This window comes from Carassius carassius, chromosome 1 (genome assembly GCF_963082965.1).
Source record: "Carassius carassius chromosome 1, fCarCar2.1, whole genome shotgun sequence".
NCBI classification, from domain to species: domain Eukaryota; kingdom Metazoa; phylum Chordata; class Actinopteri; order Cypriniformes; family Cyprinidae; genus Carassius; species Carassius carassius.
The window spans coordinates 41838547-41854629 of NC_081755.1; the positions used below are offsets into that span (position 1 = coordinate 41838547).

General features: G+C 37.2%; 3 protein-coding genes across 3 annotated transcripts; 1 reads left to right on the plus strand and 2 right to left on the minus strand.

Moving 5' to 3' along the window:
* Positions 1 to 1619: 1619 nt before the first annotated feature.
* colgalt1a (collagen beta(1-O)galactosyltransferase 1a) lies at positions 1620 to 9797 on the minus strand. The gene is made up of 12 exons (XM_059559537.1): positions 9230 to 9797; positions 6130 to 6240; positions 5928 to 6045; positions 4949 to 5083; positions 4663 to 4867; positions 4300 to 4419; positions 4149 to 4225; positions 3961 to 4067; positions 3740 to 3872; positions 2822 to 2949; positions 2514 to 2720; positions 1620 to 1992 (listed from the first exon to the last, which is right to left on the minus strand). Exons 1-12 carry the CDS (start codon positions 9439 to 9441, stop codon positions 1725 to 1727), a joined length of 1821 nt encoding a protein of 606 aa, XP_059415520.1. The 5' UTR covers positions 9442 to 9797; the 3' UTR covers positions 1620 to 1724.
* A 652-nt stretch (positions 9798 to 10449) lies between these two features.
* On the minus strand, positions 10450 to 12704 carry pgls (6-phosphogluconolactonase). The gene is made up of 6 exons (XM_059534357.1): positions 12627 to 12704; positions 11983 to 12252; positions 11391 to 11498; positions 11213 to 11314; positions 10895 to 11035; positions 10450 to 10763 (listed from the first exon to the last, which is right to left on the minus strand). The coding sequence occupies exons 2-6, from the start codon at positions 12247 to 12249 to the stop codon at positions 10617 to 10619; spliced, it is 765 nt and encodes a 254-aa protein (XP_059390340.1). The 5' UTR covers positions 12250 to 12252; positions 12627 to 12704; the 3' UTR covers positions 10450 to 10616.
* A 793-nt stretch (positions 12705 to 13497) lies between these two features.
* LOC132141314 (zinc finger protein 567) lies at positions 13498 to 15836 on the plus strand. The gene is made up of 4 exons (XM_059550765.1): positions 13498 to 13887; positions 14813 to 14900; positions 15029 to 15131; positions 15226 to 15836. The coding sequence occupies exons 1-4, from the start codon at positions 13670 to 13672 to the stop codon at positions 15834 to 15836; spliced, it is 1020 nt and encodes a 339-aa protein (XP_059406748.1). The 5' UTR covers positions 13498 to 13669.
* Positions 15837 to 16083: the final 247 nt, after the last annotated feature.

Here is a 16083-nt window from a genome sequence, read left to right on the forward strand (position 1 = left end):
GTGCCCAGTGCCACAAACACACACCTTGCTTCACTGATCGGCCTTCAAGCATCCAGCATCCAGGTAATGATATTCTCTGAAATCACAACCCCACAGCTACAGAACGGGCCCTGAGCTGGAGTCCAAAACAAATACAGGTCTCTGAAACACACACATAAAACCCAATTACTCATGCACTACAGTTCAAAAGCTTGAGGTCAATAACATTGATGCTAAAAAAAGCAGCTTTACCATCACAGGAATACATTTGAAACAATCAAACTTCGAAAACAGTTATTTCAAAGTGCAATATTTCACAATATTACGGTTTTCACTGTATTTTTAACCAAATAAATGCAACATAAACAATCTTACCGTTCTATAGCATAACTAACTCTCTTTTTGTTTACTGGACTTGTTTATGTACAGGCCTTGATTTTGTGTTGCAAATTAAGTTTTCAAGGTATGTTTGACGATCATTTTTACATCTCAATACAATATATATAGCATGCATTGAAAAACCGAATTAACAAATCAACTTCTCAGTGTCTCAAAGCCATGCAACATCATGGCAGCACCTCTTGTGTTTCACCCCACCGGTGAAGTGAGGTCAACACTCAAAGCAGTAGTCACATTATCATTATCATCATCATCTATCTTCAGCATGCAGGAAAATTGTTTGCAGGCCTGTACCAGCATCATGATGTTTGTCTTGTGGCTAAGCAGCTGTGATCTAATTAAACCTGAAAGACAGATATAGATGTTGATATGACTGACAAAATGGTCAACAATAAATGGCACGTCACTCGGTATCTCTACAGAAATGACATGCAGCCTCTAATGAAGCTGCTGGAAATAAAGAGACATATTTATTTCAGTGAAAAACGTTTTATCCATTCTTTATATTTAAGGCACAGTTGGTGACGTACACTCACAGTTACTTACATGGTGACAGCACAACATTGTGACTAAACAGCGCAATGACAAAAATTAATATCAAGCATATTTAAAGCTGCTCGGCTGTCCTGTGTCAAAAAACAAAGTGAGAACCAAAAAAAAAAAAAAAAGGGAATGTTGCCATGTGGATTGTGTGTAGACCTCTAATTGCTGTCCTGATGATATGACAGAGAAACCACACAGAGAGGCGTTTATGGTCGTGGGTTTTGATGAAGGGAAGTAACAGTCTGAACTCTGAAGCACCACCGAAGAGAATAATGGTATCACTAAGCCTAAAAATAACAACGTCCTTCAAAACATGCTTCATGCCTTTAAATAACAACATGTTTCAAGTCTCTTTTATTGGTGATGAGAATGACCTTGTTCATGTGAATGTGAACGCTGCAAGAAAAAAGTATTAGTTACATGTAATGTTCTTTTTCTTTCAGATTAATCAATTAAACTGTTCTAAAATTACTATTTTCTGAGTAAATCTGCTAAATTCTTTCTTAAGAAGATCTTCAGGAATCCGGCTCTTTGTGTTTTTAATTTGCAGGATACAATGAAGAACAGATGCAGTTGTCATCAGAAAGCGCTGTTACAAATCTAGAAATAAAGGGACCGATGTTTAAACACACACACAAAAAAAAAAAATTATATATATATATATATATATATATATATATATATATATATATATATATATATATCTAAAAAGGCCTTTTCTGGTCAGATATATTGTGCTTATTAGGTGGAACTAGACTTTGCCCCCAGAAGCAAGTCTAGTGGTGTGTCCAAATCAACGTCTCTCATAGTTCGTCTCGAGCTGTTCTGTCCAGAGGAGACTGGAGCACATCTGAGTTTTGGGCCTCTGTGCTGATCTCAGCCTGTTCCTGGGTTTTACCCGAGCGCTTCCTGTCCCAGTCTGTGCGCATCTTCTCATTGTCCCACACTGTGGAGGTTTCTGTGTCACTGATATACCCAGGTTCACCCGTGTAGTGTGTAGGAAAAACAAGCAAGGGCTCCACTGAAAATGCTTTCAGGTCCCTCGTCTCAAACTGATCCATGTAGTCCGATCTGAAGAGGATGATGGTATTAGATGTAAAGATGAAGACAGAGTGAAATTAGACAAAGGCAAAGCAATATAACACCAATAATAAATACATTTTCTGAAAACTTAGCCAACTAATTGCATTTTATACAGGTTTAAACTAGAACACGTTTAGTTGTAATTAATATGCAATTAAATGTTAAAAAACATTACATATCAATATAATAGCCGTTTCTGCCACTGAATATAAAAAAAAGTAACTGTGAATTTACATATCACAATTCTGACTTTTTTCTCAGAGCTGTGAGATGTAAACAATAAAATTGTGAGTTTATATCTCACAATTCTGACTTTATTTTCTCCCAATTGCAAGGTTATATCCTGCAATTCTATGAAAAAAGTCTCAATTTCCACAACTTTTGTTTGTGTGTATAAGCATATACTGTGTGTTTATATATATAAAATCTATTGTGGAATATTGATCTAGAAGTAATGTTACTTGCATATTTGGGATGTGTAGAGGATTTCCTCCATCTGTAGTACTTACACTGGATGCTTATTAAACATAACAGGAAGGAACTCGTCCACAGGCAACATTTTACTGAGTGGTTCTGCTTTGAGGAGCTTTTTGGCCCCTTGTAATGACATCATGTAGCCCAAGGTCCAATAGGAATAGTCTGCCTCCACCAGGTTGCGAATGTTTGGTACCGCCTTCTCAGGTCGGTCCACTTGCATCCTCTTCCTCCCAATATAACTGCAAAAATACACACCAAGCAACATGAACGAAGCTCCCATCAATACATAACCCATGAAATTGAGTGCAGCCAATGATTGTACACGAAAAGAGCCGCTCACATGAGGTCCCAATCCAGTCCCTCACTCTCCACCTCATGCATCAGATTCTGTAAGCGGCGCTTGAAGAAAATCTCAAACCGCAAATCATCTTCAAGCACCAGCGAGGTCTTCAGGCCTCTGTCTACAATCTGTGTATTACAGCATATAAACATCAGAGCTATAGATGCTCACAAAAACCCTCAGTCTATATTCACACTCTCTTCCGAAACCTAGTGAGCTGCCTAATTAGACACTATTTTAAGGCAGATATTTAAGGCTTCCGAAACATAGGTAGCCATGTTTGCTACCTTGTGCTATTTCACTTATGATTCTGTATTAGAAGGTAGCTGCCTATACTATCATTCAAAATCCTAGGGTCAGTAAGATTTTTTTTTTTTTTTCTGAAAGAAATTAATACTTGTATTCAGCAAGGATGCATTAAATATGTAACATTATAAATGCCTTTACTGTCACTTCTGACAAAGGATTTCTGTTTCCAATAAACGCTGTTCTTTGAACTTCAAAGAATTCTGAAAAAAAGTGTCACGATATCCACAAAAATGCTAAGCTATAAAATATTTAAAAATATATATTAATTAAATGTTTTAAATAAGACATTTTCATCATCGATAATAATGAGAAATGTTTCTTGAGCAGCAAATCAGCATATTAGAATGATTTCTGAAGGATCATGTGACACTGAAGACAGAAAATTCAGCTTTGCCATTACTGGAATAAATCAGAAAACAGATATTTGAATTAGCAATAATATTTCACAATATTAGTATTTTTGCTCAAATAACTGCCGTCTTGGTGACTTTAAACATTAAGAAATCTTACTGACCCCAAAAATTTCAATGGTAGTATTTATAGGCAGCAGAGACTAAGGCATCTTACTAGATTTGGGAACAGAACTACAAACTGAGATACAAGCCAGACCTCTTTCCAGATGTTATAGTGGGACAGGAAGCAGCCCAGCTCTCCTCTCGTCAGAGGTCTGCCGTGGTAGGGGTCACTGTAGCCGGGAAGCATGTGGATTCCCATAGCATGGATCTCACTGACGTTCATAGCTCTGGCATATAAAAGAAAGACTGTGAGCAAATCTTATCTTGCTTGAAATGAATGCTGCATTTGTTTGAAGGTAACCGAAGTGAACTTACTTGCCATCAACGGCTGCTATAATCTTGCAGTCGATTTCCTGCTCTCTCAACGCCCTCAGCATGCGCTCACGACGGTCGGCCCGCCGCTTCAGGTTGATCATAAACACCTTTTAAAACACAGAAAAGCTCACTGAAAACAATGTTACAAAAGAACCATTCCAATTCGCAAAACCAACCCACATGTTTACCTCATCAAAGTCCATTTTATCAGGTCTTTTGACAGGTTTGGGCACGTATCTGGAAGGCTCAACTGGAGGATTTCGCACTGGAATTTAAGAGGCGGTTACATTTGATAAAACAGAAGTATTTGTTTTTCTTCTTTGTGAAGCTGAAACGTACCATTGACCTCTAGTAAAGTATGAATAAAGCTGTCAGCTTCATCCTGCATGCTGCTGTGGGCACGAAGAGGCACTGGCAGATGCCCATAAGTCTCCTTGTTACAAATAAACATCTGTACCTCTGCAAAAAAACCACAGAGAACACAAATAAGAGTGTGAAATAATATGCCCAATACCATCATCTTAAAGGAATGGTACATACAAAAAAGTCATTGTGGTCCAAAAGTTTGGACTTCAGAGTAAATATTCTTCAAAATATCTTCTTTTGTGCTCCACAGAAGAAAGTCAGTCATTCAGGTTTGGAACAACATAAATTATTTTAGGTTAACAGGCATAAATTGTGGGAATCTGTTGTGGCACCCACCTGCCATGCGGGCTGAAAAAGCAAAGACTATAATGTCGTCAAAGGCCCAGGTGTACTCTGGATGTGGTGGGTGAAAAGCAAGCAGTCTGGAAGCTTCTTTCCGCAGGTCAACCAGGAAAGTCGAGTGCACCATGGGAACGGCAAAGCAACCTCTGCGCACTTGCTTGCGCATGGGGATGTAGGCAGGGGTTCGTTTATAGTAGCCCTGGAGAAGTTTATGATATGTTTTTTTTCCATATTTCTAGAGAAAGTGGAGATTACATACACATATTCGGAGGAATTGTACCTGGGATGTCATTCCACACCAGAAGTTTGAGTAGGCAGCACGAGACTCCATCATTGGTGCCACAACCGTCTTGTTCTCCTTTATCAGTTTCCATAAGACGTCTCGGTTGATCAGGAGATTATCACAATCAATCATCTGGAAAGACATAAAATAACAATAGATTTTAATGCATGCATCAACAAGATGCCTACAAAAACAAAGCTTGCTGAAGATAATCACCAAAAGGCCGATCAGGATGTAAAATCAATGTTATCAATGGTGTTCAAAGTTTATTGACCGTGTCCAACACAGTATTCAAGGGTTCCCCATCACAATTCTGCTTGTATTCAATTTCTAACAGAAACCGGGAGTCTTGCTTTAATTAATCCTGATTATTTTGTAATTTAAGAAGTTTCTAGAACTGTACTTTCTTAATGGGTGTTCACATGTAGCCACTGACATACATTATTTAAACTGTCACTTCTGGCCAAAATACCAGAGTTATCCCTTGTTGGGTTCTCACTTCAAAATCCACCGATCCATTTGTTTAGGACTGTTTTGTAAACAGTTCTTCATTTGTGCATATTTCTCTCCTGATTCAGACAAGACTAATTTATCGGAGAAAACTATTTTATGTATAAAGCATGCAAAAAGTAATGGTCACCACTTTTCACTTGAAGATGTTAATTTATGTATTGGATTACTTGTGGATTATTGTGATGTTTTTATCACCTTTTTGGACTCTCATTCTGACGGCACCCATTCACTGCAGAGGATCCATTAGTGATGTAACTTTACATTTCTACCAAATCTGTTTCTATGAAGAAACAAACTCCTCTGTGTCTTGGATGGCTTGAGGGCGAATACATTTTCAGCGATATTTCATGATAATCAGATGATTAATCAATAATAACACCATTCAATGGATGCAAGTCTCTATTTACCAATTTAGAGATTCGTGGTCCTAAGGAAGAAAGGGGACAGTTTGTTGTAAACTCACCATGAGATAGTCTGCCCACATCTCTCGTGCAGACTCAAGTGCTGCCTGCCGCAGTTTCATGACATAGGCGTAGCGCTCATTCGTCCAGTCCTTTGGTCCTTCCTCATCATGATATTTGCTGAACAAGAAAGAGAAATGGAGTACAAGGAAATGCAAAAATGAACCAGTTCCATGAAACCACAAGTGAAGAAACACGGCAAACCTTGGTTCCTCCTTTGGCCTCCACTCCACATAATGGTAGAGTTTCTGTACATTGATGAGCCAGTCTCGCAGTAGGTAAGTAGTGTTGTCAATATTGTGGTCGGTCGCCACCCTGTCAGAAACATACAAACGGTGCTCATTATGTACACTTCACTTTCTACAGAATACAATATCTGCTGAAAACTAAAGATTACATGAGCTAACCACGGGCTTATGATTGCCTGCACTCGCACAGAGAATAATCACACTATATTTAAGACATTTCAAGTGCATAATGTATATTTAGACCAGCAACATGGAAACAAGTGAAGAAACACAAAAGCTCTAAATTAAACTCTACAGCAGAACTTGACTAAAAGGGTAACAAGAACATGAGAAGTGAAACTGCCAAGCTATCAGGTTATCACAGCGAGATCGTGGCAAGGATAAAGTAAACAGAGATACATCGTCCCATTCTGCTGAAGACATAGGTTAAACACCACATGCCTACTTTTCACTGGCTCTGTCTCAGAATGATACAATACAAACACAATACAAGCTTTATCCAGTATTTCAAGCAGCAACTGCCAAAGCTGCTTGTTCTGAAACCACAGAAACTAGAAATATTGATAATAAATGAATCAATCACAATCATTTTGTGACTTTAGAAGTTTCATGAAATGCATGTTCTTCAGTTATTAAGAGGGAAAATAAATATTTGTACAATTTTTATTTAATTGATTGGTTTTAATATTTTATTATTTTAAGATTTTACTTCAGATTATAGATTGATAATACATTAACAATAATTTATTTCTAATACTGTTTAGTATAATCTTGAGGCTAGTTATATGAGTGCATTAGTAATGACTATGTTAGGTCATGACTATGACTAAACTAGGTTTATGCACATTAATTTCCGCTTCAGCCATTGTGCAGAAGTGAAACTGTGCAGTTGTTATCTTAAAGAGGTTATTTCTGCTCAATCTAACCTTAAACTGTTATTTTTTGTTGTTGTAACTTAATGAGAAAATGTGAAATGGTATAATCCAACCAAAAATAAGAATTCTGTTGTAGTATCAGTCCTCATTTTGTATGCATTTCTTTTTTCCACTGAACACAAAGGAAGGTATTTTGAAATAAATGTCGGTAACCAAACCGTTTTGGTTCCCATTGACTTCCATTGTATGTTCCGGCCATGCTGTTTGGTTACCTACATTCTTCAAAATCTTCTTTTGTGTTCCACACAAGCAAGTCATACAGGACAGTGGGGAGTAAATGATGACAGAATTTTATTTTTTGCTTTTTTTTATATATACAATATATACAGTAAGAATAAAAATAAGTAAAGGGAAGAGAGGTGAAATGGGTTCACCCAATGACACGAGCCAAATTCAGACCTGTGATGTCAACATCAACGTGTTGGAGCATGTGCACTAACCTCTAGACCACAGCTCCATCACCTGACAGCTTTTTATTAACAAAAAAACTGAATCCACATGTTGTCTGTGAGACCCATATGATACCACATAAAATACACATTTACACATACAGAAAACAAATACACCTGTACAAGTAAATGATAATCAGCTAATCATTGTCCATCTGACTGTACATTATTATACCGACACGGTTACTCACCAGATAAATTTATTCATGGACAAGAAATATTGGGTGAGTGGTCATTGTTCTGAAACATTTAACTATTAAAGAAAGAGTCTAAATGGAGTCTAACCAATCAGAACCAAGTATTCCAGAAAAAGGAGTAATAATTTGTGTTTTAATACAGTGATCAATAACATTTCACTGCATTTCTGATTTGCAGTGTTCACTCCAGCACCATAAGCAGCTAAACCGACTGTATTATGTTTATTCCCTCGTCGTTATATGACAATTTAATCTGGGATGGGGCATGACTAGGGCGAGCTTCAGAGCGTTCTTGGTAACTGACACCTTTACAACAGAGCTCTTCATTCACTGGTTAGGACAATGACAACTTTAAAGGAAAAATTCAAGTAAAGCTGACAGAGAAGAGCAGGACACGTGAGTATGGAGAAGCCCCTCCCATCTAAGTTTTTTTTTTTTTTGAGTTGCTGGCAGACAGATGTTCACAGACACCAAGAATGAAAACCTAGTCCAAAAAGCAATTGAAAGCAATGCCACAAGTAACAAATGTGACCCTGGACCACAAGACCAGTCATAAGGGCCACATTTTTTTAGAAATTGAGATTTATACATCATCTGGAAGCTGAAAAAAATAAGTTTCTTTTTGTTTTTTGTTAGGATAGGACAATATTTGGTCGAGATATAACTATTTGAAAATCTGGAATCTGAGGGTGCAAATATATATATATATATCTATATCTATATATATATATATATATATATATATAGAGAGAGAGAGAGAGAGAGAGAGAGAAAATCACCTTTAAAGTTGTGCAAATGAAGTTCTTAGCAGTGCATATTACTAATCAAATTACATTTTGATATTTACGGTAGGAAGTTTACAAAATATCTCCACTGAACGTGATAATTACTAAATATCCTAATGATTTTTTTGCATAAAAGAAAAACAGATCATTTTGACACATACAATGTATTGTTGCCTATTGCTACAAATACATCCATGCTACTTATGACTGGTTTTGTGCTCTGGGGGGACTGGTAAAAAAGACAGGGGTAGGCCTATCTAATAATGAAGTACTAGTATTAGTACAGCTTAAGTAGATACTATTAAATACTAGGATAGTTATGGGTAACATAGTAATAAGTCATAGTACATAATAATGAATAGTTAAACTGGAATAGTTACAAGCAACAACTGGAAAAAAAAAACACTCTACTCGGATGTTAAGTCTACTACTATGGGGAAATTGACTAGTAGTCACTCAGTATGTCATGAATAAGTTCTAACGTTAGTCACTACTGGAGAGAATTTAGAATTAATGAAAAATCGTTCTATTACCATGCGCATACTACATGCATTATGACGTGTTATATGAGATTCCAAGCATTATGACATCAGTAAGATGTCTTGACTCAGAGCAGCTGCACGCCGCGTCTCTCTCTCTCTCACACACACACACACACACACACACACACACACACACACACACACTTACCACAGCGCAATCCGGTCTTTAGGGTAATCGAGGCGATCTATAGTACCGAGGAAATGTGGCAGTGAGTGCTGTGCGTTACGGCAGATGAGCGCGAGCATTACTCGGGGAGCTAATATAGGAGACTCCGGGCTCCAGCGCTCTTCGTGGAAGTATCCTCGAGCTGGTCCAGTGTTCAGCAGACAGAACCACAGCACCGACACGAACCAGAGCATTGTACTGCACACACTCTTTACAAATAAGCATACGAGAGCTTACAGCGAACTACACCGTTACACCCAGAGGTAGAAAGTTACCACGGGTAACTCTAGTTCAAATAATTCCGCCGACCAAAATCCCCCTGCATTGACAACACTGCAGTCTGGAAGACGAGCGAGTTAAAGGGAGGTCACGCTGTGTTTAAAGGGGAGGGACACGTTACACCAGGCCTGGTCTACTCCGGTCCTGGAGAGCCAGTGATCTGCTAGTTTACTTCCAACCCTTTTCCAGCACAACTGTTCCCCATTTTTAAATAGTCCTGAAGACTTTGATTAACTTGGTCCACCAGCTCTCCAGGAGCAAAGCTGAAGAGCCCTGCGTTACAGTCATTCATTCATATTATATATATATATATATATATATATATCTCTCTCAGAATAGTATGTTCTTATAAAATGTACTCCAACATATGGGGTGCCGTTTGTAAAATGAAATGTGTAAGAAAAAATGGTCAGATTTAACTACAAAACAAATACATTTGTGCAAGATTTACAAAAAATAAGCTTTATGCAATATTTTTATTACTTAAATATTTTTCATAATTTAATATTTTATTTTTTACTATATGACTATATTACAATAAAGTATTAAAGGTAAATCTAAATGTTTTATCTAAATCTTCATTTTAAATCTTAATGTTAAACCTAAATATAAATGTTAAGTCCAAATCATAAATGTTTATATCTCATAATTCTGAAAAAACGTTAGATATAAACTTGCAATTGCAAGAAATACGTTTAACTGTGAGATAAAAAGTCAAAATTGCTTTTTTTTATTTATCCCATGGCAAATAAAATACAACCAAAATAGAAAAATTGCATAATGGATATTAACCTCCCAAAAAGTAAATAAATTATTTGGTAAATTTTTTTTTAAATAACAGATTCAGATTGCATCTAACAAAATGTTTCCTGATTCAATGGTATAATAAAGCTATGTATTGTAGTGTTAGTAAAAGGTGTACATTTGTTTTACTACTTTATTGTTTATATATATATTTAGTTGGAATCTGAAAACTTCATAGATCCCATCGTAGTTTTACAGTAGTAATGATAATTGCAGTAATTATAATGTAAGGATAATTGTAAAAAATCTTTGCAAACAGTGATTTTACAAGTTCTGTCTCCTAAATTCAGAGCTTTGCTCCGGGTCCTGGCCTCTCCACCGGAGACGTGAGGGAGGCAGCTGCTGGCTCGTCCACCAGCCAGAAGAGCTCTCCCAGTCGAGGAGCGACCAGAGCTGCTGGAAGCGCAGGGCCTTCTCCACCCTCCAATACTTGCTACAAAACAACAGAAAATACAGAATCAAAACTGAAGCAGAAGGAGGATAAATAAGTAATAAAGAAAAAATGTAACATTTACAATTATAGATACACAAAGTCTGGTCTGAGACACAATAGAAAGTACTCACCTTGAGTATAGGAGCTTTGCTGCCCCCAGTTGACACGAACACTACACATCGAGCAGCGTTAACTGTGGGTAATGTCATTGTGACACGCTGAGGCGGTGGTTTGGGGGAGTCAGAGATGGGCGCCACTGTCCTCTGGCTTTCCTACAAAATCACATTTCCCATAACAGAGAGACCCTTAAAAAATACAGCAAGCCAATAAAATACTTACATAGAATTCCATTTCAAAACAGATAAAGGGTCAATGGGAGAATAAGTGGGATATATGTTACACTAAAAGTAGACGTCATATTGCTGCTTTATTAAGAATGTATCTGAAACCTGTAATAAAGGATGATCTGGAAAGAGAGAGCAGGTGTGTCCATCTGGTCCCATTCCCAGCAACAACATGTCAAAAACCGGAATTTGCTCCGTGTTGAAAGCCTACAATGACAAATATGAATTAAAAATAAATAATCAAATGAGTTTAATGTAATCTGTCTAGAAAACGAAATCGCACCTTGCTCAGTTTACCAGCATAGTCCTCAGCACATTCTTGCACAGGTAAACAAGGATCTATAGCCAAAATCCTTTCTTCTGGAATGTTGATTTTCCCAAACAACTGATTCTGTTGGATATAAAAATCAATCAGTAATCATAGTTTTAAATGACATGATCATCCCAGATCATTATGATGTTTTTATTAGCTGTTTGCACTCTAATTCTGACGGCACCCATTCACTGCAGAAGATCCATTATTGGTGAGCAAGTGATGTAATGCTAAATCTCTCCAAATCTGTTACCACAAAGAAACAAACTTACCTACATCTTGGATGGTCTGAGGGTGAGTAAAGTTGAATTTTTGGGTAAACTATTTGTTTTGTTATGGATTGCAAGTGCCCAAATCTTGCAGTTTGTTCCGATATCTTTGGTTCCATTATTCTGAGGGGTGATCTTAATATTTGACAGGCCTGTGCTGCAGTTCTACAGATGTTTTACCTCATGGTCTCATGTGTCATGTGACTGAAAACTATCAATTGACTTGATTGGCTCGACAGGTTTTGTAGCACAAGTAAAAGACTGCCACTCCTTCTTAATATGTACTGAGTTACCATATATAAGCCATAAGTGCTCTCGGGATCAGTGAATGGAACGAGCCTCTCATCGCAGAACCCAACGACCCATTTGCTGCAGTCCAGGTTTGGGACAGCAGGCAGCTCCTTACTCAGGATGGACACCAAACTCCCTCCTGAAAGGCCCAGAGAGAAGCTTGCACCTGTGCTGACAGCTTTCTCTGCTCGAGAGGACACCACCTGGGCCAGAGTGCATCCAAGCTCGGCCACTGAGGGGAAAACCACAACCCTACGTCCAGACATCATTCTCTAAAATAAAGAGAGGCAATGATTATGCCAGTCAGTTATGAAGCAATGCACAAGTCAACTGACTCTGCACAACTCAATACATGCGTCCATCTTGGCATGAACAGAAAAAAGAAGCAATAATTTAACTGGCGTCTGAAATACAGGTGTTGTGAACAACGTGCACTGTTTAATTTGATTGGGCAGTGCAGGTTTGATAAAGTTGAATGAATGAAGGAAGGAAGGAAATTAGGGCACCGACTTGCGAGCAGTATTTTAAGAGCCAACCGACAAATAGGATAATAATAACACGTGAAAATTATGATTTTATCGTGCTTTTATACTTTCGTGCTGGCTTATGGAAGCTGTAGAAAATAAAAAAATTACATTACACTCACCAATCCACGTTCTCTTAATAGTGAGATTTCCTTTTACGTGCTCCTCACGCGATCTGACCAACATCCAATCGCAGCGAAAGATGCCTACTGTTGTATTCTGGGTAATGTAGTTCTGACTTGGTCTTTCTATTCTCTTTGCTTGAGTATATATATATATATATATATATATATATATATATATATATATATATATATATATATATATATATATATATATATATATATATATATATATATATGTGTGTGTGTGTGTGTGTGTGTGTGTGTGTGTGTGTGTGTGTGTGTGTGTGTGTGTGTGTGTGTGTGCGTGTGTGTGTGTGTGTGTGTGTGTGTGTGTGTGTGAAAAACCATTAGGATATTAAGTAAAGATCATGTTCCATGAAGATATTTTGTAAATTTCCTACCTTAAATATGTCAAAACGTAATTTTTGACTAGTAATATGCATTGCTAAGAAACACATTTGGACAACTTAAAAGGTGATTTTCTCAACATTTAGTTTTTTGCACCCTCAGATTCTAGATTTTCAATTAGTTTATATCTCGGCCAAATATGGTCCAATCTAACAAACCATACATCAATGGAAAGCTTATTTATTCATTATTTATTCAATTTCGAAGAATGGACCATTATGACTGGTTTAGTGGTCTATGTTCACTTAGCATTATTTATCACAATATTTTGGGAACAGAATTACAGTTTATCCGTGACAATTTAATTTTTTTATTTTTCTCTATGGATGCAAATGAACGTTATTTCAGCAGTAAATAATCGAAAAGTATATTTTATTTTCCCTCTGGCACTCAAACGGCTCCGTTTCAGTAGATGGAGCTAATGCGCCACATGTAGATAAATCATTTACACTAAACTAAACGTGGGAGAAATATAGTGGGAGGGTGAAACAGTTGGTGTAAGATAAAAACTGTGGAAGTAGTTTATTTGGCATTATCACGTTAAAACATACGACTAGCTAAAGTATATGAATAGCAGTCGACTCAGTATATGTCTATAAGTTCCTTTCGATAGTTTGTGGAAATACTGGGAGATGCTGTCCACTCTGTGCTCTTTTCAGACTCAGTTAGCGTCCATCATGGAGACACTGGTGCAGACAGCTGTGTCAGAGATAGGCAAGCTCGTGGATGTGGAGTGTGAAGTGTTGTTGTCGGAGGTGACCCGCAGCCGCTGTGAGATCAGTGCACTGAGGAAGAGACTGAGGCTGATGGAGGGACAAACACCCTCAGACAGCTACACATCTGACACGAGGTACTTACACCTTTTGCAATTTATTTAGCATGGAGTTGCATATACTTTATAAGACAAATATATGCAACCAAATGTTTATATACACACAACTCTATGTAGCCTCTGCTATGCAGTCATATAACTTATATAATATGCAACGATGCTAGATAAAGTAGTCAAGGAAGCCATGAAGCATACTAATTTAATTTATACTCTGAATAGTTAAGATTGTTTCATGGTTTTGAAAGAAGTCTCTTAAGCTCATCAAGGGTGCTTTTGTTTAATCAAAAATACAGTAAAAGTATTAAAAAAAGTGAAATGATAGCTACAATTTATGACTGTTTTCTGTTTTAATATAATTTAAAATGCCATTTTGTGATGGTAAAGCAGAATTTTCAACATCATTACTCCAGTTTTCAATGTCACATGAAAGCATACGAATATGCTTATTTGATCTTTCTTATTATTAGCAATGTTGTAAACAGTTGTGCCGCTTCATATTTTTGTGGAAACTGCGATAAACTTCGATTCAAAGGTATGGGTTAAGAACTTTTTTTTCTTTTTAAGAAATGAATACTTTAATTCAGAAAAGATGCATAAAAGTGATAAAAAAATAAATAAACGCTGTTCTTTTAAAACTTTATAATAGTAAATGTTTGGTGAGCAGCAAATCAACATATTAGAATGATTTCTTGAAGAACCATGTGACACTGAAGACTGGAGTAATGATGCTCAAAATTCAGCTTTATCTTCATACGCATAACTGTATTTGAAAATAGAAAACAGTTACTTTAAATTAAGTATTTTTTACAATTTTGCTGTTTAGTTTTTTTTTGCTCAAATAAATGCAGCCTTGAGCATAAGAGACTTAAAATGTTAAAACATATGATTTATTCCAAACTTTTTTTACCACTAGTGCATAAGCCTGTTATTTTTATTTTATTAGTGAATGTGGCCAAGAAGAGATTCACTGTCATTTGAACAGGTGTAGAGGCCTAAGAAAAGACGTCCCAACAGTACTTCATCAAGGCCAAGTAAGTTCTCTTCTTCATGTGAATATACATATTAACTGCCTTTAACTATTTGAAAGCACAAGATCGGTTGAATGTTTCTATATATTTCATACAAATATAAAATATAATGTGATGTCACAATGTCTAAGGACAGTCCACAGCAGAAGTGCGAGGTAGACCAGCCGGTCAGTATGATAAAGCAGGAGCAACAGGAAGTAGATGTTTGCATTGGTCAAGAAAACAGTGAAGCAGGTAGCTAACTGTTGTATAATGGTGGACCATTTTAATTGCCAGTGTTTTTTAATCATTTATAACATCCACTTACATTACTCTCACTTAACCACAGGAACCCAGTGTGCTGAAGCTGTGAGCCTGTCACCCATCAAGGATGCTCTCAAAAACGTTCCTCGTGTTGTTCGAGGAAGTAGGGAAAACGTGACCACAAGAGTCCCATCTAAAGCAGAAACACCAGAAGTGACCAGAAACCCCTCGTCCGGAACAATCACAGGGAAGCAGACTGTGGCGAATCCTGAACCAAACATGTCTTTCCGTCCGAGTGCATCAGACTCCACCACAAGAACACACAGTGCCAGCACTATTTCAGGAGACAAGCGTTTTGTGTGCTCCTATTGTTCGAAGAGGTTCAGGTGTTTCAGTCAACTTACCATACATCAGCGGAGTCACACAGGTGAGAAGCCATACAGGTGCACGCTCTGCGGAAAGAGCTACATTCAGAAAGGACACCTGTACACCCATCAGCGCACCCATACCGGAGAGAAGCCATATCGGTGTTCGCTCTGCGGAAAAGGCTTTATTCAGAAATGCACGCTAGACATGCATCTGCGGAGTCACACTGGAGAAAAACCCTACACTTGTGCAAAATGTGGGAAAGGGTTCACGACCAAATTTAATCTTAACAAACACTTGTCGTGTCAGACTTGCAACAGCATTAGTTAATGACAATGAACTCGAGTCAGTGTGCTGATATTAGTTTCAAACTGTGTTGATTTGCACTCTTATGAACACGGAGATCGTTTTAAAACACTTTGATTCATGTGGCATCAGATCAGCATTAAAACCAAGTCTGAAACAGTTAAAACTATTAAATTTATTTATTGCATTAAACACATTAAGATAAGATAATTCTTCCATCATTCAAAAAGGCACATTCGATCACATTAATAAAATATACTGTTTTTCTTTT